This window comes from Lonchura striata, chromosome 3, assembly GCF_050655825.1.
Source record: "Lonchura striata isolate lonStrDom1 chromosome 3, ASM5065582v1, whole genome shotgun sequence".
NCBI classification, from domain to species: domain Eukaryota; kingdom Metazoa; phylum Chordata; class Aves; order Passeriformes; family Estrildidae; genus Lonchura; species Lonchura striata.
Genome location: NC_140705.1, coordinates 89,987,835 through 90,010,499, shown reverse-complemented (window position 1 = coordinate 90,010,499; position 22,665 = coordinate 89,987,835). Strand labels below are relative to the sequence as shown.

Sequence of the window (22,665 nt, the reverse complement as noted above, 5' to 3'; positions counted from 1 at the left end):
TTCCTTTTACCCCCCTCTGCTTAGACAAAGACAGGAGCAGCCCTGCCTGAGTGTTGGGAAATAAGAGCCCTCCCTTCCACCCACCTCCTGCTAGGGCCAAGGGAGCGGGGAAAGCTGCCCGGAGCCGCCCCCTCTCAAAGCTGGATGCGGAGGAGCGAGCCTGGAACAAACCTCGCCTGAGCTTGTGGGCAGAGCTGGGAGCAGGGAAAGCTGGGAAGAGAAGGGAGGCAGTTCACGCTGCCGGCTGAGTCACTCCAAGCGTATAAAAGCAAGGCCGAGTAGTCGGAGCCACTCCGAGCGGAGGCACGAGGCACCCGGACTTTTGGACAGGTACGTGCAAGCGGATGCGGTTTAAGGGCAAGGATTAAGATTAAATCTAAGATTGAAATACAGCAGCCCAATTCCTCCCATCCTCTCCCTGCCAATATGCTGCGGAGCAGGAGATCCAGCGGCTCCGGTGACCGGGAAGCCCTGAGGCTGCTTGGAGCTTGCATGGTTCCGTCTGACAAAAAGGACATAGGCAAACACAGCACATTATGTTGGTGGTCCGTGTATACTATTTTGCTGGTCCCTACTTCAAACCTGGGATGGCAGCAAAGGATAACGGTCTGGGCAAGACTTGGCATCATTCAGGGAACAACAAGGAGCAATTAAACTTTGGAATAAGTCTGAGATATTTCATAATACGTGGGGCTTTGGTTACCACCCTACTCTGTATACTTCTGGACGAAGAATCATTTTGTTGCCAGGAAGTGCAAAAGACAGCTCAACAAGAAAAGCACGAGTTTAGGACTGGGGTTAATTCTTTCCTCTGACACACATTACCTGTGGGGACCTCGCACAAGTAACTAAGGACTTTTTTTTTTTTTACAAAGACCAAAGCAGGGATGGGAGGAGGGAGCACAGAGGGAGCCGTAACATTAAATAACACGTTTCTTGGCACTCAGGCCTTTGGGGCCCTGATCCAGGAGCGTACTCAGCTTCTGACCACTTCCACTGAAATGTGGCTCAGGAGCTGCATTTTCAGTGCATCCTTTCCCAGCAGCAGGGCTGTGCAGCCTTGTCTGTGGCTCTCATCTACCGCAGGGCCCAGCAGACAGGCTGTGGGCTCTGCCAGCTGCTCAGGAGCCCCAAGCCCACTGTGGGGTTCCTCTAGGACTGTCCTCAGAATGGGGCAGAACTGCCCTGGTAGAGCCCACACAAGTCCCTGGTTTTGCTGTTCCAGCTTCTGCTAAGGAAAGGAAAGTCCTTCCTAAAACAGGAAAGGCACTTTTACCTGCCCACTCCAACACAACCCAGCCCAGTCTGGGGTCCTGGGCTTTCAAGTTTAGCAACTCTTCTCTGTCCTTGGATCATTCATTTGCTTTACACCACCTCACAGGAAACAGTCCCTTGCTAAGGCACACTGAACACGGTTGTTTAGGCATCACCCCACTGGAAATTCTTCCCACTGGGCTGGCCAAACTGGACAGCAGGACAACCTGCTGGCAGTGAGGGTCCTGGTGTGGGATACAAACTGGTTCATGCTTCCTGCATGAATGATTGTAGGCACACTTAGACTAAGACTGCATGATACTTCTATCCCCAAGGATTAATGTTTACTTAGGCTTAATTACAGAAGAGCTATTAATTATCACTTATTACTGTCTGGATATAATAAAAAAGTGCTAATAAACTGTTTTTCTTTTAAAAAGTTTTTAGATGACTGGAGAGATTTTAATTTAAATGTTGATGCTTTGTTTTCCCCTCCCTGAAAATAAAAAGGAAACAGATCTTGCAAGCTGCAAGCACCTGGGAGAAGGATGTTGTCACCCTTGCTCATCCTCCCTCTGCTGCTGGGGACCACGGCACATGGCCCCGTGAGCAGAGCAGCATCCAGGGATGTCACCACCTTTTTCCAGCTGGCTCAAGATGACACTTGGGAGAATGTTAATCTCACCAGCATGTCCTGTGAGGATCAGAAGAACAGGACCTGGATCACCCTGCAGCTGACCAACAGCAACCTGACAGAATTCCCCATCTGCCTTCCAGAGGCCCTGGAGACCTTGGATCTCAGCAATAACCTCTTGGAAGAGATGAATGGCACAGAGATATCAAACCTTCCACAGCTGCGTGTCCTCTCACTGAGGCACAACCACCTCTGGTCAGTGAGGTGGGGATCTGAAACCCTCAGCAGTCTCCGCAAGCTGGACTTGAGCTTTAATAAGCTGTCATCTGTGCCATCCTGCCATGGTTCTGCCCTGCCTAACCTGAGGTGGTTGTCCTTGGCTGGAAATCCCCTGATTGAAATCCAGCCACTGGCTTTTTCCTGCTACCCTCAGCTGCAGGTCTTGAACCTCTCTGCAACACTGCTCGGGCAGGATGACAGCAGAGGAATAAGGGACTCTGCTTTTGCCATCAGCACAGATCTCAACGAAGCCATGAACAGTTCTGGAAACTCCATCAATGTACTTGATCTGAGCGGGACCTTTTTTGAGAAAAGTAAGTGTCTCGATTTCCTGCTATAAACACAGGGCTTGGTCAGACTGGGTAGCAAAAGCCTTGCCGGGATGATGGCTCCCATCCTGGCTGAGGCTGGAGTGCAGGGGGAGCACCCCACACTGAAAGCTGCAAAGAGCTGGTCCAGGCATGCAAGGCACTCTCACACAAAGCAGCGTCCCAGACGAAGGGCAGAGACCAAACACCATGAGACAGGACGATTTGTCCCAGTGTAGTCAGCCACCTCCATCCTAATCCCACTGTCTGCTACTGACAGTCATCTCCTTGTCAGCCCTGGGATTAGTTTTGGGAAGCACAGAAGGAAGTTAGTTTCTCTTTCCTGACAGGCTGTTGAAATCTTTCTTTGTCCCCACAGTTACAGTCAGCTTTTAGAGCTGCATTGAAGTAGCACAGAGAGAGACTTTTTGTGCCTTCCACAGCCAGCCGAATACTTCCACTGAGGGGGGAGACAATCCTTGCCCCAAGCAATCCACAGGAGGTTTTTTCCCTTTTGCCCTGCCAGCCTCAGTTTATGCCTGAGGTGTTGAGACACACAGATGTTAGATGCCTTGCCCAGCTGCTCTCAGCCTGGGGCAGGGCCAAGGCCTCCTCAAGCTAGAGGCTTCACTTCAACTCACATTAAACAGCTACACCACCAAATTTCCTCCATGAATTTGCCTAATCCCTCTTGTGGTAGTGAGTTACCCTATTGAGTCATGGAATAGAAAGGCCCTTTCGTACAAGACCTATACTTTCAGTTTCATGCCTCTCAGCTCTTTTCCCTGTGCTAGGAAAAATAAGTGATTTGCCTTTCTTGCACCAGTCAGGACCTTGTAGACCATTTTCCTGAACAGAGAAATCCTTGTTCTTTAATTTCACCCAATAAGAAATCTATTCCACATCTCTTATTTGCTTTGTTGTCTTACTTTCCCCTCTTTTTCTCTGCCCTATGACAGTCTGACCTGCAGGGACTATAGCAAAAATGCATCTGCATGGGTGTTTACACACTGGTGTACGGACTTTTTCCTATTCCTTTCCCAAAGAGAATAGCTGCAGAAGGTGACAGATACTTTATATCTATTAATTCAAACCCTTTTTCTAGACAGAAATCCACAGGAATGCTCTGTTCAGGCAATACGTGTAAATATTTTTCTGTTTCAGTTCAACCAGAGTGGGCCAGAGATTTGACCAACCTCAGATCACTTCACCTGACAAACATGCCACGGTTAAGAAGCCTCAGCAGTGACATCTTCAAGTCTCTGCCTGGTCTCCAAGAGCTGCACTGTCAGGACTCGCGTTCTCTGGGTTCCGTGCAGACAGAGATGTTTGACAGTGCTCCTCATCTGAGCCATCTCTCATTTGAGAAGTGAGTTGGGTTTTTTTGTCCTTCCTCTCATAATACTGCCTTTGCCTCACAGCGCTGTGGTGCCTGGGAGCTGACTTGAACAGTTTGTCAGATTTAGGAAGGAGGTGTGGACTTGCTGTCTTTGCCATGCAAAATCTGTGATCTGGCCTGATAAAGCTGGTACAGCCCAAAGAGGCAGCATGGGACTCATAGCACAAGTAATTGTTGCTTGAGGTTGTATCCATTGTGTTCCCACTCCTCTGCCTTATCTCCCTGTCCAATGGATGAATTCACCCAGCCTGTTTAGATCAGCACAGATCCACTGAATCCTGCTTGTGATAAAGACCAGGCTTCCAAGGGCAATATCCCATCAGAGGAGAAGCAGGTCACTGAGGGTTCCCTGCTCTGCAAGGATGAGTGCTGACAGGTCTCCAAAACCTGCATCTCAGAAGCAGACAAAAATCCTGTCCCTCCCACTTTTAGTGTGAGAGTTTAATATAGCTCCTTGTTCATCATTAGTAAAAGCAGTATTTTAGTCCTCATTCTAAGGGTAGCACCTCTTGGTACATCACATACCTGAAATACTAAGAGGGACAAAAGTCCAAAAGTGATTTATCAAAATCAGAGCACGTGAAGTGCACACAGAGCAGTCAGCATAAAGGAAAAAATCTGGAGAGCACTTTGAAACATTTTTATAATAGCGACCCAGATATAATCATATCAGAAAACAAGCACTAGATCACTGGCTGTAACTAGAAACCAGTTTCAGGAAAATAAACCCATACAAAGCAAATATCCTATGGATTCCATCCCCCCTTGTTTGTCCTACTGAATTTACACAGCACTTTTCAACACTTGCAGGAATACCAGTTCAAAGTGCTAAAAATCATGCCTAAACTTAAAGGAATTAAAGTCCTAGAAAAAAGAGAGCATCTTCTGAGCATGCAGGGTGGTGGGTTTAATAACTGGTTACTGCCAGGGGGACTGGGAATATTGCTTTGTGCCTTACACAACACTAAGGGTAAGGGATAATATGCGAGCTCCAGTCATTGGAAGGTAGCTCATCTTTTTTTAATTATTGCATTTGTCTTCTTGTAGCTGTAACCTGAGTTCCTTTAATCCTTGGAACACCAATTCATCGGATGGCATCACCATCAACTTGTATGGGAATCCTCTGCTGTGCAACTGCCAGCTCTCCTGGCTGCTGTCCAAGCCCAAGACAGTTGTTCTGCAAAAGTAAGTGAGCTCAAGGAGATCAAGTAATACTCTTCAGAAACAACTTCACTGTGCAGGTTGTTTGGGGACCATACATTCACCACCATTCACTAAGTTATTCAAATTCCTTGTGTGTTTTTCCCTTCCACAAGAAGTAGAAGTGCAAAATAATGTCCTTTTCAGGGACAAAGCATAAAGTGTTATTAACTGTGGATTCTGCTTTAAGGTGAGAATATTTTCTTTCTGTTTTAGACCATATTTCACATTTTTCCATATTACTTGAAGATAGAAAATGAACTGTCTTGAAGTGCCAGCAGAAACTGGAAAACTTAGAATGATCTTTAACAAATTATTTTCTCCTCACCCTGCTACTTGCAAAGCTTACATCACCACCAGCAGTCAACAAAACTCCTTGCAAATAGCACCATTTCTCACCTATTGTTTTCATGCTCCCCTACAGTTTTACAGACTAATTACACCAGTTAAAATAAATATTTGCATATAAATGGTCTCTCTTCCTTTTCAAAGGCCACCAAAAAGATTTGTCATCAAATCTCTCTGAAAGCAGGGAAGTAGCTTGTTGAAAATAGAGTTTTACATCGGGACTGGGCTTAGCAATTGCATTCTTTACCAAAACTTCAGTCTCTGAGTAAATAAAGAATTCGATGTTAGTCATTTAAAAGTCCCGCCCCACCTCCAGCTGCCTAAGCCAGATGGATTAAGAATTCCGGGAATCCTGTTACAGCTCTCTGCATGTGTTCCCTTGTTACTGCTGCATTGAAGTCTGACCCTTTAAGACAAGTTGAATCTCGATGCCCTTTGCTTAAGTTCACAGCCATTGTTGTACCAAAGGACACTTCTCCTCGGGCATAAGATATCCCTGCACCTTACAAAACCAAAAAGCCAGTTCCAGCTACATTCCACAGTCAGTGCTGTGGAAAGCTGCCTGGACTGTTAAGACAATCTAGTTTTGGTCTAGATTTCACACTCTCACCAACATAAAGATTGCTCTGACAGCAGGTCACCAATTCCAATCCAAGCAGCCTACAGAAACCTGTAATGTTCTTCTGGATCTAAACTATTCTGGTTTCCCTCTGCAGGGCTTGGGAGACTTTTTGCACATCCCAAGAAGATTTGGGCAGACCTTCGACATCCTTTTCACTGCTGGAGCTCTACAATAAATGCCAGTCAGAGAGCAATGTTACACAGTCCAATTCAAACACAGCCCTTCCTGATCGTGATGCTTTCAACTTCACCAGTGATGATGCCTCTGCTGTAGTAACAACAGACTCAGCTCTATTGACCACAGATTTGACTCACACCAGCTCCCTAATCCAGAGGGATGTGGTGAGCACTGCAGAATCCAACCCAATGCTAACCAAAGACACCTATACCAGCTCCCTAATCCAGAGGGATGTGGTGAGCATGACAACATCCAATCCAACAGAGCCCATCCTAACAAAGGCCAACAGTTCCTCCCACAAGGTGGAGGCAGTTTCAGAATCCACAAGCAATACCCCTTCCTTGGCATCTGTAACCTCCTTCCCAGTTTTTTTCGCAGAACTTTTTGCTCAGTCCCCAGAGCACAGCTCCACAAGTCCAGCCGGAACAAGTGGAACAGAACAGCTACAGAGAGGGCTCAGAACAACCGACACAACATTCCCCCTGGAAGGGCCATTGAACCAGAGCAACAGTGATTATTCCGCTGGAGGAACAGGAGTCCCCCTCACCACCAACCACCACACTCACTCCTTTACCACCCATGCCAAGGAAGGTGCCCCCCAAACGAGCCTCCCACAGCTGAACTCTACAACGAGCAGTGCCCACTCAGAGCCATCACCACATTATACCGATGACTACGACTATGATGAACAACCAAAGGAGGAAACCCCAGTGCAAACAGCCCAGGTTGCCTGTGACTACAATCCTTGCAGGCACCTGCAGAAGCCATGCAGGGAACTCCAGAACATATCCCAGTGTTCATGTCCTGGCACATCGAGGGAAGATGAGATTCCAGACCCACCCAGGCTCAGAGAGGTGATTGAAATCACTGACAGCTCTGCACAGATACGCTGGTGTGCCCCATATTCAGTTGTTCACAGCTATGAGCTGATGCTTCATGCCCAAGACAATGAGGACAGGAAGTTTGTCATGGACAACATCTACCCCACGGCCAGGCAGTACACTCTGTACAACCTGCTACCATTCACCACTTACCATATCTGTGTGACAGCCTCCAACAAAGCAGGGTCAAGCCAGACAACAGGCCAGGAAATTCCAGGTAATTCGTGCACCAGCTTTAAAACAAAACCCAGCTACAAGTATGTTTTTGCTGGTCTGTCTGCAGCAAGTGGACTCTTTCTCATTACCACAATTATTTTGTCTGTATGTCTGTGTAAGGCATGTAAAAAGCCTCAGAGTGAGCATTATGGCACACACTTAGTCTCCTACAAGAACCCAGCATTTGATTATCCCTTAAAACTGCAAACCTCTAATTAGCTCTGGGTGATTGTTCTACACATTCAAAATTCACTATCTCCATCACCTTGGTGTGTTTTTGTGAGATTCTGACAGTGTCCTTCAGCAAAACCATAACCCTGACATTTCTAAGGGAGAGAAAACCACCAAAAAAAGAAAAACTAATAATGAAGGCAGTCAACCAGAAAAAAAGTCTTTGGAGTCCTCTTCTTATGCTAAGCAGCAGCAAGCCTTGACACTAACTTTGAAAAGTTGTTTTTGCAATCACCTACAAATAGAGTAGCATAAATTTCACACAGTGAGAAGCTGCTTGGCCAGCTGTCTGCCTCCAGTATCCCTCATGAACACAGTCAGATGAGAGCTGTAATCCAAGGTGCATTAGGCTTAGCAAGACGTACTCTGCTTTTATTCACACAGCAAAGCTGGGGGTTCAGTTTTTTTAAAGGTATTATCCATAAAGAGTACAGCTGAAAAGAGTGAGTGGGCTCAGTGACAAGATGTTGTGCAGATCTAACTCATCTAAGTAAATGTAGTGGATGCAGATGATCAACCTAACTTCAGTTCAGGAAAAAGAAACATGAAATTTAATTGTAGAAACTGATTGTGCAGGATCTTTAGGTTAGGGGCAATTGTTTTGTTATGACTTTTTATAAGGTTGTCCACAGCTGAGTCTCCTGAATTCTTCCCCAAAACAAGCTCACAGGCAGTGGGAGGTTTGCAGTACAGCAGTGACCCACAGAAGGGGGGAGGGGAGCATCCTCTCCAAATTTTAACATTTGCTTCCCAGTGGATTTTAAGCAGAGAGGATGTTCCATCCCAATCATCCATCCCATCTACAGATTTAGCAGATGACGATTTACCTCATACAGAGGCAAAAAGTCAAGTAATGAAGCAATTTACTGTGCAGCTGAGGCTTGAAAAACCTAAATCCTCTGCACTAGCAGCAGACAGTTCTGCAGACACCTTTCAAATGAACTCTTGGGTGCCAATTTCTGTACAATAATAGTAAGAAATGCTGACAATCCCAACTTTGAGCTTGCCATTGGAATCCAAAGAGGTGTCCCAATCTGATATTTCCCCATAGGCAAGTTCCAGGAGCTGCCTGTTCCTGCTGTACAGACACGATGCATAAAACCCCCTGAACTCTGAGGGGAAGGTGCTGAAGTGTGTAAAAGAGTCTCTGTTGCATTCTTTTGGGGTTTTTAATGTTTTCAGTATTACTGAAATAAAAGCCACAGAGCTATGTTCTGATTTTTTATTAAAGACATGGATCTTGGTGTTGTCTTTACCATCTACAGTGTTTAGCCTGAGAAATTAACTCCTTTTGTTGTTTTGGAATTAACTTTCAACATGTAGTAAAGAAATGTTTTTATATTGGTAGATTTGTGTACTCTGATGTCCCAAGAGCTTTCATTTTGTAATTGGCAGAAGAAGGATTGCTTCTTGGCACCATTATAGGCTTGCAGTCCTTTCCTGGGAATTTGTCCTCTCCCCAGCACTGCACTGGGAATGACACCATCACTGGACCGATGCAGATCTGCCATGTCTGTCCCAAGTTTACCTGATTCCCATGACTCAAACTTATAATAGAAGTGAAATGCAAATTAAGAAGGCAGGATGGGTCACCTTTCACTTTGAAAATCTCCTATTTTCACATTCTGGTAGTTCAGAATTTTCTCTGTTTGGACCTAGGTTTTTATACTTATTTCTGGCCTGGCTTCTCCTGCATTTTCTCAAGGATTTAGTGAGCGGGTACATACGATTGTCATTTGAAGTGAGCAAGTGAGCCAAAGACTCATTATCTCAAACTGGGGCAGAGATCATACATTCCCTTGTGCTTGTACAGCATAGTTCTAGGACACCTTGACTGGGGTGATTTGTTTTACCAGAAACAAAGCAAAATACAAGATCTGTGAATAGCAATTTATATTGTCTTGAAGATTAGCTCCAGAGAAGGGCAGGAAAAAAAGATTGCTGCAACTTAAATATGAGCTAGTCCAAAGCAAGGGGACATCATTTAAACTGAGATATTGGGAGGACATATCTCACTACCCTTTACCACACTGCAGCTCATAATCACTGAATTAGGAAGTTCTAAACAATTTATTTCTCCAACTACCTCTAACTCCAGCCTCTCCTGAATTTCACAACCAAGGAAATCCTCCCATTCTTTTAGGGTGCCCTTTCTGGGAGCCACACAAATATACAAGTCCTGCTCCCACAGTCCCTACTTGTTCCAGCTTAAGCAGCTCAATTCCATCTGGGCTGATGAATCATCCTGAAGCACAGATGCCCCAGCCAGGGGCAGTGCCTCTCTCTTGCCCAGTAACACTCAATCCTTCCATGAGTGGAATGTATGGAATGCATGAGATGTAGCAGCAGGGTTAAAAACATGGGATTTGTATTTATCACCACCTGTGAGAAGTATCAGTGTTTCAAATGCAGATTTTTGGGCGGTTTTTTTCTGTTTGGTTTTTTTGGGTTTTTTTTTTGGTGGGTTGTTTTGTTTTGCTTTGTTTTATTTTTTGCTACTCCCACTTTGTATTTTCACCAGGATTCATTTTAGTAATGACTAACTAAACTTATTCCAGTGGAGGGAGCTCTCAGAGAGTTGCTCGGGAATGAGGCAGTGAGAGGAGCAAAGCCACCCATGGGCTGCACAGAAACTTTCCCGGTAAAGCCATGTCAGGGAGCTGCCCAGCTTTGCTCTGCCTGCTTCTTCCTCCCCCTTTTCCTGATTGTACCCAACAGCAAATCTTGTTTCTACCTCCAGCTTTTGCAGTGTGACTGGATTACCCAAACATCTCTGAAACAATTTTCAATAGCTATCAAAAGCCAACATATAAAAAAATATTACTAAAACTTCACTTACTGTTGCACAGTTCCACTTGTTCTGTTTCTCTGGGAGGAAGATTGCTCGGGGGAAGTGCAGGGAGCATTGAAATACAGTTTTTTAACAGCTTGTGTAGCTTTTTCTGTGTTTTTTCTTTCTCAGCAAGAAGTCTTATCAAGACCCTTCTCCACTCACTTGTGTTTGTCTTCCCAAAAACCAAGTCCAAGCAGAGTCCACAACAGCCAACAGTGCCTGTGGGTGCATCTCCTGGTTGTCAAGGCAGAAGTGCACAATGCTCCATCTCTAACAGCACTTGCAAATCAGTCGCTGAGTCTCAGTCTCTCCCAGAAGAAACACTCTGGGAAATGGAGCTGATGCCCTCCATGCAGGAAAAAAAGGCTCTTTAAGGGTCAGAACTCTTGCTGGCTATGAGGGAGCAGAGAGGGACACCCACCTTGCTTTTGGTGCAACAAATGCCATTAGAGAAGCAGTCCCTGAGAGCCCTGTAAGCAGGCACGTGGGAAAGCCCAGAGCAGCACAACAAGGTGCTTCAGCCTGATCCATCTCAGCACCAGAAGGAATCCCACTTTTCAGAGTTGTCTCAGGTCAGAGGAGTGACAGGCATTAAATGGCCCAGCTGGGAGGTCACGCAGCCCAAGGCAGAGAGCTCACATCACATCCCAGGCTCCATCAGCCTCTTCCTGGCAGGATGCACAAGTTCAACCACAATGCTCCCTCAGCAAGCACTGCCCTTGAACAGCCATACTCCTCCCCAGGGATCTCTGGAACAGCACGTTTGTGTGGAGTTACAAACAAGGATGCCTCTGAGGGCTCAGGATGTTGCTTGCCAAGAAGCCTCTAATTTGTTCTTTACCTGTGAAATACAAAGATATATCACAGGTGAGAACATGTTTCGTATTTGCGGAAACAGATCCATAAAAGAACATGTTTAAACTCCGGTGCTTTTTCTTTTCATCAGCTCTCCAAAGGATGCAGAGCTTGTTCTGAACAGGACAATCCGTTAATCCCAACCTCTCTAAAAAGTAATCAAGCAGCATTACAAATTAACACTGTTCTGAAATACATCCAGGAGGCAACGCCTCACAACAAGGCTAGTGCTCTGCTGGCATCTAGAGGGAGAGGGGGGAATCATCTCCCCAGGTATTCCCACAAAGAAATACTTATTCCTTCACCTAAGAGCTTCAACCTGTACCCTGCAGACCAAGGGTCACTGTCTTACACTACCCGTGTGCTCCTGTGTGTCCTCACCTACTCCTGTGTGAAGGAAAAGAAGTGCTGAGAATTAACAGCAGCAACAGTCCTACAGACTTATTCAGCTGCTTGTGTGTCCCTGCCTCATTCCTTTTGTAGCCTTATGACCAGGAACTTCTCTGCCAACTTGCCACTGATAAGGAAAAATGTATTTTTTTGGTAAGAACAAGGAGGGAATTACTGCCTGGAAAAACTGGAAAATCAGTCTACAAGTGCAGCAAGATTTTTGGGGTTTTTTTTAACTATTATAGATTTAGAAGCAGAGATCAGGTTGCATTCATTGCACTTAGAGGAAAAATAAACAATGTTTACACTGATGTCTTAGAAGAACAAAATCACTATCAACAGAGTGGTTTTCTTCCCTCCCAAGCCACAGGGCTGTATTGTGCTGCTGCAGAACCCTGACCCTTCTTTGCTGGGTGACATTACCTACAAGAACACATAATAAGGTAATACTTGAATAGCACTGCATGCATTTCCTGACACACTCCCACAGTGTGTGTCCTCATTTTTCCTAGATCCCTTGCTGAAAAGATTGTGTGAGCAGCCTTTTCATCTACAGATGTCAAATTAGCTTTTTTAAAGGAACATAAGGGAGAAAAAACCCCACAAAAACATTAACAAGAAATGGAGGGAGTAGGATGAAAGAGACAAAACCTCTTTACTATACATAGTCCAGAGCAGGAAGGAAACAAAACCAGAAGAAATCAAGTAAAAGAATCCCAAGAAAAAAAGATAAAATCCAGAATCCCTCATTCATTGTCTTCTCCGGGAAGTAGAAGTAGCCATGCAGCCATCCCATGCAGGCAGGACTGGCAGCTCCTGCAGGGCTCAGCCTCAAGTACTGCAAACCAAAACTTCTGGCATGAAACTCCAGATAGAAGAAGAAAAAATATTCTCTAGGTAGAGACTTTCTTCTTCTCTGAAAAACTAAAATTTACTTGTGCAAAAAACTTAATGCTGGGAAGACTTGAGTATTACATTTATTAAATGTTTAGAAGCTACTCACTGTTAACAGAGTATGATTAGGAATGGTACTTAATAACTTATCTAAGGCCATGGGATGAAATTATGTCACTCTGTTTGTAGCAGTCATTCCTTCTGCTGTTATCACTGCTGCCTCGAGGATTCTCAGTGAGTTATCTCCAGGGAGAAGCAAAAAAGACCTCCTGGAAGATTAACCTCCATTTCAGGAACATTGTGTCAGCAACAAACGTCTCCAGAGGACTGAGCTCTGTCCTCAGTGCAGCTCTAACTAAAAATCTCTCTTCTTCTTGAAGCTGCCCATTCACACGAAGCCAGAAAATGCAGAGTTTCTATAGGTCACAGTTAGGTCCATGTTCTATTTGAAGAACAGAGTACTAAGAACACAAACCTCTTTTTTTTTTCCAAGAAACTAAGATAAAATACTCTGTTGCAACCCCAGGATCTTGTGTGGGGGTGTTGATTATGGGATTTGTTATTGTCTCATTGCTTCTTGGAGATGCTGGAAAAGGCCAGAATAGCCAGAAATTATGACAAGAGCATAAGGAGAACAATATAAAGTGCAGGCAACTCCAAGCCTAAACTCAGCTCTGAAAACAAAACCAAAAGGCTTCAGGAAATGCTGGCTTTAAATGTGACATAATGACACCTTTGGTCCTTTGGTGGCCTGGCTGAAAGCTCAGCCTTCACCCTGACATGACAAATCCTAAACCACAGAGCCTGCTCTGGGTCAGTCCCCATCTAGTGTCACCTTCACATCTGCAAGGGCTTCGGATGGAACAAAACCATGGCCAGGGAGCTCATACTGGACACAGAATGAGGCAGATAAGGATGACAGGGATAACAAAAGTATATAACAAAACCCCCTTAAATCAACCAGACAACTGCTCTTAAATCCAGTATATCCCTGAGGGCTGATGAACCCTTTCATCCAATCCAGCCCCAGGGAAGGAACCCTGCCAGACCAAAATTGTTAGTAAGAAACCCACTGACCACAGCAGCTCTAAACTTAGCTCAGCAGCTTGCTACACGCCAACTCAAAATCCAGGCTCCACCCAGCAATGGAACAAACTGACTCCAAATGATTCTTGGCACTGGAGGAGCTGCTTTTGCCAAGCACAGAGCCTTGTGTAACTAGGTGGCTGGGACAGCACCAGCTCTAACCTTCAAGATTTCCTTCAAAATCCTGGAAAATCCTTGCTCTCAGCCCTAGGGCACCACTGAGCAGCACATGGTAACTGCTGGTAACAGTGCACAATCCCTCTGTGTTTTCTTCTCAGGTCCTTTGTGGCATGCTGAGGCAAAACCAAGCCCAAAGCCCAGCTCAGCAGCAGAGAAATGACATCTGCCACCACCCAAATTTACACAGTATTCTCAGATGTAGCCATGCCACTGACTATACACACCCAGGAGAAACCAGAAACTTCCTGGGATACCACAACAAACTCTAAATGATCCCTAACCTAAGGTAACAAGGTGACCAACCACAACTCAGACCTTCCTCAACAGCTCCTTTAAAAGCTTGGCTCTTTTCTGAGCTGTAGCCAGCTGCAGCATTGCATTAGTGCCCAGTATCCAGGATTTGGTACTGCTGCCATCCTTGCTCGGTGTAATTGAAGAGCAGGGTCAGAGTTCACAGTGATTTTGGTCACTTAGGATGTGTTTGGATAATTTTAGAGGTGATATGAATGCAGATGTATCCAACTTTTACTAGGTACACCTTTTCCCTGTATATGACCTAGGTGTGCATTTCTCTACCTTTATACAAAAACTGGTTTCCTCTCTGCCTGCTAAAAATTGAATATAAAAAAGCAAAGATCATCCACTTCCAAATCCTCTTCTCAGTTATCTATTTCAAGGGTGTATAAATCCAGCAAAGAAATAAAATCAAAAGCAATTGCTAAAAATGGTTGAAAGATGATAAGAGTCATGTTTTCCCTAGTTCTTCATTTCGATAACTGCCCAAATGCTGGATTTTGATGTCTCGCCAGCACTGGAAAACGGCTCACTATAAGATGTGTTTCACTTGCAATGAGCTCCTGATATGGCTGCAGGTCCTTGAAAATTGAAAACAACCTCAGGAGCTCCTATTCTCCACCTGTTTCTTACACATTGCTGGTGCAGGGGTACATTTCTTGGATCATTTTCTTTACACAGGAGCACTTTTAACCCTGGGATTTCACACCCAGCCAAAGATATGCCATAAAAAGTATAGGGTTTAGATATTATGTGGGCATTTTCCTTTCAGTCACAGCTTTTTTCAGCTGCTGTGTTTTACTGTGAACACAATACAAAATGAATTCACTTTGTGGGTTCAAGTATGTGCTTTGCATCTAAACTACACTATATTTGTATTCTCTTAAGGGGGAAGAAAATAACTTAAATAGCTATTCAGAAATATAAAATAAAAAAGAAAAAATCCCAGGAGCTTCTTATAGCAGTACAGTGGTTAAGTTCATCCTAATAGGTATAAGCTATTTTTCAATTCTAACTTTATTTTTAGTGAAGATAAAGCCTACTGTTCTACAATGGTGATACAAGGTGAGCCTCTCAAGACACATGGGAAGTTCAGGCTGTTACAAAGAATATACCTGGTATCTGTTCTTTTCCTGTAAGGCAATCCTGTCTAAACTCACCTGTGACAAAGCCGCGGCTTAAACCCCTTTTTTGGCAACGGGTTCTCTAAACAACAGATCTTCAAAACCTACCCAGGACATGTGGGATGGCACAGCAGGGCCTGAGCTTAGGAGGGACAAGCTGCAAAGTGCCACACCGAGATTTATACAAGGGAAAGGCTCCGGCTGCCGCGGCTCTCCCCGGGCTCTGAGCCCCGTCCCTCCCTCCGCCCCGGCTCTCCCCGGGCTCTGAGCCCCGTCCCTCCCTCCGCCCCGGCTCTCCCCGGGCTCTGAGCCCCGTCCCTCCCTCCGCCCCGGCTCCCCCCGGGCTCTGAGCCCCGTCCCTCCCTCCGCCCCGGCTCTCCCCGGGCTCTGAGCCCCGTCCCTCCCTCATCCCCGGCTCTCCCCGGGCTCTGAGCCCCGTCCCTCCCTCCGCCCCGGCTCTCCCCGGGCTCTGAGCCCCGTCCCTCCCTCCGCCCCGGCTCTGAGCCCCGCCCCTCCCTCCGCCCCGGCTCTCCCCGGGCTCTGAGCCCCGTCCCTCCCTCATCCCCGGCTCTCCCCGGGCTCTGAGCCCCGTCCCTCCCTCCGCCCCGGCTCTGAGCCCCGTCCCTCCCTCCGCCCCGGCTCTCCCCAGGCTCTGAGCCCCGTCCCTCCCTCAGCCCCGGCTCTCCCCGGGCTCTGAGCCCCGTCCCTCCCTCCGCCCCGGCTCTCCCCGGGCTCTGAGCCCCGTCCCTCCCTCCGCCCCGGCTCTCCCCAGGCTCTGAGCCCCGTCCCTCCCTCAGCCCCGGCTCCCTCAGGGCGGAACCCCCGGCCGCGCCCTGGCGCCCCCTAGCGGCCAGGAGCGCAGCGCGAGACGAGCCCGGCCCTGCCCGGCGGGAAAACCTCCCCTAAGCCCCCGAGAGAGCGCGCCGCTCCTCTATAGGCGTCCTCGCCGTTCGCCGGCAAGGAGGTGGAAGGGGGCGTTCCGCTGGCCGCTGGAGCAGCGCGCAGGCGCGCGTCGGGCAGCCCCGCGGGAGGCGAGGCGGAAGGCCCCGTTCTGGAAGCATCCCGGGCCCGTCCCGCTGTGTCCGCTCGGCCCGGCCATGCCCGAGAGCGCGGCCGGCAGGGCCCCCGCCGGGGCCGGCAGCAGGGCCAAGGGCGCCTACCAGGACCGCGACAAGCCCGCCCAGATCCGCTTCAGCAACATCGCCGCCGGCAAAGGTGCGGCGGCCGAGGGGGGAGCGCCCCGGGGCCGGGGGGAGCCGGGCCGGGCCCTCGTGGGCCGCGATTGGGGCGGGGGCGGTGGATCCCCGGTGCCGGGCACCGCCGGGCCGTGCCCCAGGGGTGCGAGCGGGAATTCCATGGGTGCGATGGTTGGGAGCTGCCCGGGATGGGGGTGCGGCGTTGGTCGCTGACACGAGTCCCGGCCGCGCTGGGTTCTATTCCTTTGTGATTGCCCAGACTTAAAATGGCTGCAGTCAAGCGGCAGGTAATAATGGTTTAAAAAAAAAGAACTGTGGAAATCAGGCTTGAGACTGCAGCGTTTTGCATCACTTCGCTCTTTGGGATCCTTTAGTCTGCCTGGGAACTTAAAAGGGGTAGGCATTTTCTTTTCAGAAAAGACGTTTAAATGTAGTGGTTTTAGTTCTTTAAATCCTATTGGAAACGTTTTTTTCTCTTCTTAGCTGTTGCCGATGCAATTAGAACGAGCCTTGGACCAAAGGGAATGGATAAAATGGTAAACTTTGTGTTTTAAATTCTCAAAACATTAAGCTTACTGGAAATACTGTAAATTCAATGTGCCTTATAGAGGATGCCACATTTTGCCTCAATTTTTTGCCATGTTCCAGGTATTTAAGGGAAAGTGGGAACTGAATAGACATCTTCCTTTGGAAAATGATGTTAAAAAATATTTTGAGCCTTAAATGAGAGACTTGCAGCTGCTAATCACAACTGTGTTCCTGCCCTTTATTGTCAGATTCAGGATGCTAAGGGAGATGTGACAATCACTAACGATGGTGCCACCATCCTGAAACAAATGCAGGTTCTGCACCCTGCAGCAAAAATGGTGAGTGGTTTCTTTTCCATTCTGTGTAGATCAGAGGAGCATCACCCAGGATAGTAACAGAGCAGGAGATTTTGTGTCTTGTGCTCCAGGAGCATTTATTTTGATTGTGGTGTGTGCTCAAGAGTTACAAACTCTTACTTATTTATTACCCAGTGCCCCTTATGCACAATTCCTCTGGACATGTTTTAAAACATAAAAAAAATGAAATTTTAAGAAAGAATATTAAGAAAATGTAGTCCAAACCTTCATGTGTCATTTGAGAAGGAAAAACTCATGTCCCAAACCATTAGGACAGAAGGGAATAAGTGAAGGAGGTGTGACCAGATGGTCTGAGGATACAGTAGCTGTCCTTTGAGATGTTCAGTGGTCATGGATTTGGTTGTGGTTGGAGATGGAATTGAGCTTCCTGTGATTTTCCACCAGAGAAGGAAAAGGCAAACCTGTAAGATAGGTGTGTTCAGTTTTAAATTTGGGAATAAAAGCTCTGCTTCTGGAAGTAACTTACAGTACCCTAGCTGTATTTTGTTCAAAGAAGTGTCTGGGTACGGGTAAACAGCAATCTGTATATTAATTTTTTTGCCATAATTTCTCCTTTAGTTAGTAGAGCTGTCAAAAGCACAAGATATTGAAGCTGGTGATGGCACAACCTCTGTTGTGGTCATTGCTGGAGCTCTCTTGGATGCCTGTTCCAGACTCCTTCAGAAAGGTAAATATAATCATTTAACATGCAGAGACTGTAGGTACTGAAGTCATTTTGTCCTCTTGCACATGTGGGATAAAGCTTAAAGTAGCTGTAATCAGTTGGAAGTATAAAGGGTGCATCCCACACTCCAGGGAAATTGGGGAGTTTCATACAGGACTGTGGGAAAGCAGTTTTTGAAAATCTGAAATTTTATCAGTGTCAGCCTCCTCACAGGCATCAGCTGAACAGCAGCAGCTTTAGGAATGCCAAGAGAATTTGGAAAAAGTGTTTCTGGGATGTCAGGGATCACAGGGAAATGTGCTGGATTTATCTGTGAGGATAAATTGCTTGGAATGTTACAGTTTAAATAGCAGAAAATAATGAGTGAGGTCATATACCAATGAAGAACATTCTGCTGAAATGCCTTCAATTTGTTCTGACCTGAGCATCTCAAGTTTTAAAATGGAAGGAGATGGTGAAGAAGAAACAAAAAGACATGTTTTTGAAAGGGTGAAGTGTCTAACAGGCATTTTTAATGCTGTGCACAGGAATTCACCCCACCATCATTTCGGAGTCATTCCAGAAGGCTTTGGATAAAGGTATCGAGGTGCTGACCAACATGGCCCAGCCCGTGGAGCTCAGTGACAGGGAGACCTTGCTGAACAGTGCAACCACTTCCCTCAACTCCAAGGTACAGCTGCACTTGGACTGGTAGTTCCAGCCCAGGCAGGCCTTGTAGCTTTTCAAGTCTAAAAAAGAGCAGTTCCATTTTCTGTACATCCCTGGGTGTGGGTTTTATCCCACGCCAGAATCACCACTCTGTCCTTGCCATGGAGCAGCCATGAAGAAGATGCCTTCTTAAGACATCTTTGCTTCAAAATTCTGGCATCAAATATTGAAACACAGCAACAATATTGTGGAACTGCTGTTCATCAGGGTGAAGTCTCTCAGCATGGTTTATTTACTGTTGAATCCCTTAGGTTGTGTGTCAGTATTCCAGTTTACTTTCTCCAATGAGTGTGGATGCAGTGATGAAGGTGATTGACCCAACTACAGCCAATAGTGTGGACCTCAGAGATATTAAAATTGTTAAGAAGCTGGGGTAAGAAACAATTCGTAATTAGACACATTTTGTCTCTGTGAACACAGCTTTCCAGAGTGCTACAGTCCTGGGTTGTGTTTGTTTCCAGGGGCACAATTGATGATTGTGAACTGGTTGAGGGACTTGTCCTGACTCAGAAGGTGGCAAATACCGGCGTAACCAGAGTGGAAAAAGCAAAAATTGGTCTCATTCAGTTCTGCTTGTCTGCTCCAAAGACAGATGTAAGTCAGAATGCGGCTATAGCAAATCCTCATCCTCTAAGACTTGGGACAAGCAAACGGAATAACAAATGCTTCTTTAAGATGCTGTGGTGTCAACTCCATACCACAGCTAGAGTGAAGGGCTGCTGGATCCTAAAAATCCAGCATGGTATAAAAAACATTGTTTAAATTATGAATTACGTTTCAATTATGTTAAAAATTGCTTGAACTTAAATTCAGTGTTACCTGAACTGTTTCTAATAGTATTTTGCTGTTATGCTTGTTTAGAACTACAGCATCTTTCATTAAAGAATGTGGCATGCTTTGACACTTGCTTTTTTCTTTTTTTAATTGAAATAGATGGACAACCAAATTGTTGTTTCTGATTATGCTCAAATGGACAGAGTGCTGCGTGAGGAGAGAGCCTACATCCTGAACCTGGTGAAGCAGATCAAGAAGGCTGGGTGCAATGTGCTGCTCATTCAGAAGTCCATCCTGAGGTACGTTAACACCCAGGCACTGGCCCTCTGCGGCACAGTAGGAATTGTTTGGAAAACTGAAGCCAAACACAAATCACACTTAGCAGAATAAAAATGGCTGTACCAGCACCCAGCACTGTCTGTATTTGGAGTTTGATGGCATCCTTACTTTGTACTCTGAAGAATTTGAGCACTGACTCCTTGCCTCTCATTTTCAGGGATGCTCTCAGTGACCTGGCCCTCCATTTTCTGAACAAAGTTAAGATCATGGTGGTTAAAGACATTGAAAGAGAGGACATTGAGTTTATATGTAAGGTAAGGTGGGTCATATAAATGAGCAGCAGTGTTTTAAAATCTACCCCCAAACTAACTGCCTAGCCAGGGCCAGTTTATTGTGATATTTTCACAAGTTTCATGTTTTGACTATAATGCAAGAGCAGACATTGCCCTAAAAAACATTTCTGCTCTTTTGAGCATTCACACTTCCATTGAAGGATTCAGGATACATGTAAAAGCTACAGTCCCTTCTGCATTTTACTGTCATATGCAGAAGAACAACATGCTGTGTACTTGCTGACTCTGCAGTCAGTCTCTGGATTAATTTTTTTTCCCCATTATTTTTCCAGACTATTGGAACTAAGCCTGTGGCTCACATTGACCAGTTCACCCCTGACATGCTGGGCTCTGCTGAGCTGGCAGAGGAAGTCAGTTTGAACGGTTCTGGGAAACTGATAAAGGTGAGCAAGGAACAAAGTGTTAATACCTACTTAACATCTGCCTGATGTTTTAATAACTGGTAGCTGTGGAATTTATTACATTTAAGTACCTGTTTCTAATCTCTGAGTAGCCACCGGCACAGTGGTTTTGGTTGGCCAGACATCAGTGCTGTTACAGAATTTGAAAATGCCAGTGGCAGTGTCTTTTTGTCCCAAACTTCTATTTGTTCCCCAATGTCAGTATCTGGTTTTGTATTTTAGATTACAGGCTGCACAAACCCTGGGAAAACTGTGAGCATCGTGGTCCGTGGATCCAACAAACTCGTGCTGGAGGAAGCTGAGCGCTCCATTCACGATGCCCTGTGCGTCATAAGGTGCTTAGTGAAGAAAAGGTAATGTCTCAGTTGGGTCAGTTAGTAACACTTAAAGCATGATTGTGTGTGCACTTGTGTGAAGTGAGGTTTGATGTCACTTCTGTGCCCTCAGGGCTTTGATTGCTGGCGGTGGAGCCCCAGAGATCGAGCTGGCGCTGCGGCTGAATGAGTACGCCCGGACGCTGAAGGGGATGGACTCCTACTGTGTCCGTGCCTATGGGGATGCACTTGAGGTCATTCCCTCCACCCTGGCTGAGAATGCAGGGCTCAATCCCATCTCCACGGTGACAGAGCTCAGAAACAGACATGCCCAAGGAGAGAAAACAGCTGGCATTAATGTCAGGAAGGTAATGAGGGGTTGTAATACCTGGGTGTTACAGGGGAAATGCTTAACCTCCTTAGGGTTGGACTAAGGAGGGGGCAAGCTGGTAGCCTCCCTAAAATTACAAGGAAATTACAGCTTGTTCTCTCACGAGCTCACCCTGAGCATTGATAATAGCAGATATTATCTGCTTTATGCACACGACAGGAAACATTTCATGTCTCCACAAAAGCGATTCAGCTACAACAAAAGATCCATTTAGAATGATCTGTAGGTAGGATCTACAATGAAAGGTGGTCATGAGTTGAGAGTAGCACCACAGCTTTTTCTCAGTTGGCAGTGTTGACCTTTTTTGTTGGCTAATTTTGACTGGATATGGCAAGTGCTTGGGGAGGGAAGATGTGTGCTGTAATGCCCTTGCTGCAGTTGAAAGCCTTGTGATAGTCCAGGAGTTGACTGCCCTCAGGATTCTGGTCAAAGAAAAAGTGCTATATGCGACTGTAGTGTGTCTTGCACAAAGTGAAAGCTCCTTGTTCGCCTAGGGTGGCATTTCCAACATCCTGGAGGAGCTGGTTGTGCAGCCTCTGCTGGTGTCTTTGAGTGCACTGACCCTCGCCACAGAAACCGTGCGCAGCATTCTCAAGATTGATGATGTGGTGAGTGGTGTTGATATTGTGGTTTGGGTTTTCCCTCCTTCACAAGCATCAGCATGTTGTCATTCATTTGCTGTGCTTCAAAATGCAGTTACTGTGTGAGTGTTCTCAGTTTGTGTGCTGCTTAAGACCCTTCAGCTTTTTAATAACTTCAAATGAATTATAAGTACTGCACCATAAAGCAAGAAATTAGAGTTACTAAAAGCCCAGGATCTTTAAACAAAGAAGGAATTGTGATATATCCTGTGATTTCTTCTGCCTGACTCTGTGTCCTCCCTGCAGGTGAACACTCGAGGATAAGCTGAGCAGAGGTGGGGACCATGGCCTCAAGCTCTTGCCCTAGCACCTGTGTGAATTGTCTTAAACTCCACCAAGACTGATGTACTTTGATCGGGTTTAACTTAAGTTGGTTTTCAAAAAGAAAATGCTGTTATATTAATAAACACACAGTAGTCTACCTGACTCTTTGCTGTTTAATTTCTCTTGGAGTTTATGTTCAGTTACGTTAGCTTTTCTCTGCTCCTCTTTAGGGCTGAAATGTTTAAGGCAACCAGTCACTTCTTGTGATACATTCTAAAAACACCCTTGAAGTGCACTCTAACAACACTTACCTAGTTTATAGCTGCTTCTCCCAAAGCTTTCCCTAAGGGAGTAGTGGTACTGCCCTCAGCGATGCCAGGCTAGAGGGGAGGAGGATCTTTGCAGTGGGAGTACCTCCCATTCCTTGCTTTCCTGAGGTGTGCATCCTGATGCCATCACATGATCCAGAGCCCTACAAAAAGTGTTCTTCCCATGGTTTCCTCCCCCTGGCCCCAGAATAATTGCTTTTCCCAAAGCTGGCTGAGAAGTCAAAAGTACACTGCTCTATAA

General features: G+C 46.1%; 3 protein-coding genes across 9 annotated transcripts in view; 2 read left to right on the top strand and 1 right to left on the bottom strand.

Moving 5' to 3' along the window:
* The window catches only part of BMP2 (bone morphogenetic protein 2), a 223,189-nt gene extending 212,660 nt beyond the window's left edge, over positions 1-10,529 (bottom strand). For 2 of the 5 annotated variants that reach the window (XM_085577008.1, XM_085577013.1), the window contains exon 1: positions 10,389-10,528. The gene's annotated coding sequence lies outside the window, so the exon portion shown is untranslated. Of the gene's footprint in view, positions 1-10,388 lie in introns of all 5 variants that reach the window. The other 3 variants (XM_085577011.1, XM_085577014.1, XM_085577012.1) reach the window with 2 other exon arrangements.
* Positions 291-10,756, top strand: LRRN4 (leucine rich repeat neuronal 4). Of its 3 annotated transcripts, XM_085576994.1 has the most exons (6): positions 291-330; positions 1,765-2,481; positions 3,640-3,844; positions 4,922-5,059; positions 6,139-7,319; positions 10,512-10,756. In XM_085576994.1, exons 2-6 carry the CDS (start codon positions 1,803-1,805, stop codon positions 10,754-10,756), a joined length of 2,448 nt encoding a protein of 815 aa, XP_085433120.1. In that variant the 5' UTR covers positions 291-330; positions 1,765-1,802. The 3 variants fall into 3 exon arrangements, with proteins under 3 accessions (XP_085433120.1, XP_085433121.1, XP_021395850.1); XM_085576995.1 differs by lacking the exon at positions 10,512-10,756 and having other exon boundaries at positions 1,772-2,481; positions 6,139-8,787; XM_021540175.4 differs by lacking the exon at positions 10,512-10,756 and having other exon boundaries at positions 6,139-8,787.
* A 5,477-nt stretch (positions 10,757-16,233) lies between these two features.
* On the top strand, positions 16,234-22,257 carry CCT4 (chaperonin containing TCP1 subunit 4). Its single transcript, XM_021540303.4, has 14 exons — positions 16,234-16,420; positions 16,885-16,937; positions 17,178-17,267; positions 17,865-17,973; positions 18,498-18,640; positions 18,930-19,051; positions 19,140-19,272; positions 19,612-19,751; positions 19,949-20,045; positions 20,357-20,467; positions 20,708-20,838; positions 20,933-21,167; positions 21,685-21,798; positions 22,078-22,257. The coding sequence occupies exons 1-14, from the start codon at positions 16,303-16,305 to the stop codon at positions 22,093-22,095; spliced, it is 1,614 nt and encodes a 537-aa protein (XP_021395978.1). The 5' UTR covers positions 16,234-16,302; the 3' UTR covers positions 22,096-22,257.
* Positions 22,258-22,665: the final 408 nt, after the last annotated feature.

What these genes read in the sequence shown, in the direction of transcription:
- CCT4 (XM_021540303.4), top strand. Translation starts at nt 16,303, where the DNA reads ATGCCCGAGAGCGCGGCCGGCAGGGCCCCCGCCGGGGCCGGCAGCAGG. An exon ending in TGTCTGCTCCAAAGACAGAT is followed by an intron (nt 19,273 to 19,611) that starts GTAAGTCAGAAT and finishes TAATTGAAATAG; the next exon opens with ATGGACAACCAAATTGTTGT. An exon ending in ACATTGAGTTTATATGTAAG is followed by an intron (nt 20,046 to 20,356) that starts GTAAGGTGGGTC and finishes TTATTTTTCCAG; the next exon opens with ACTATTGGAACTAAGCCTGT.
- LRRN4 (XM_085576994.1), top strand. Translation starts at nt 1,803, where the DNA reads ATGTTGTCACCCTTGCTCATCCTCCCTCTGCTGCTGGGGACCACGGCA. An exon ending in AGCCATCTCTCATTTGAGAA is followed by an intron (nt 3,845 to 4,921) that starts GTGAGTTGGGTT and finishes GTCTTCTTGTAG; the next exon opens with CTGTAACCTGAGTTCCTTTA. An exon ending in AAGACAGTTGTTCTGCAAAA is followed by an intron (nt 5,060 to 6,138) that starts GTAAGTGAGCTC and finishes TTCCCTCTGCAG; the next exon opens with GGCTTGGGAGACTTTTTGCA.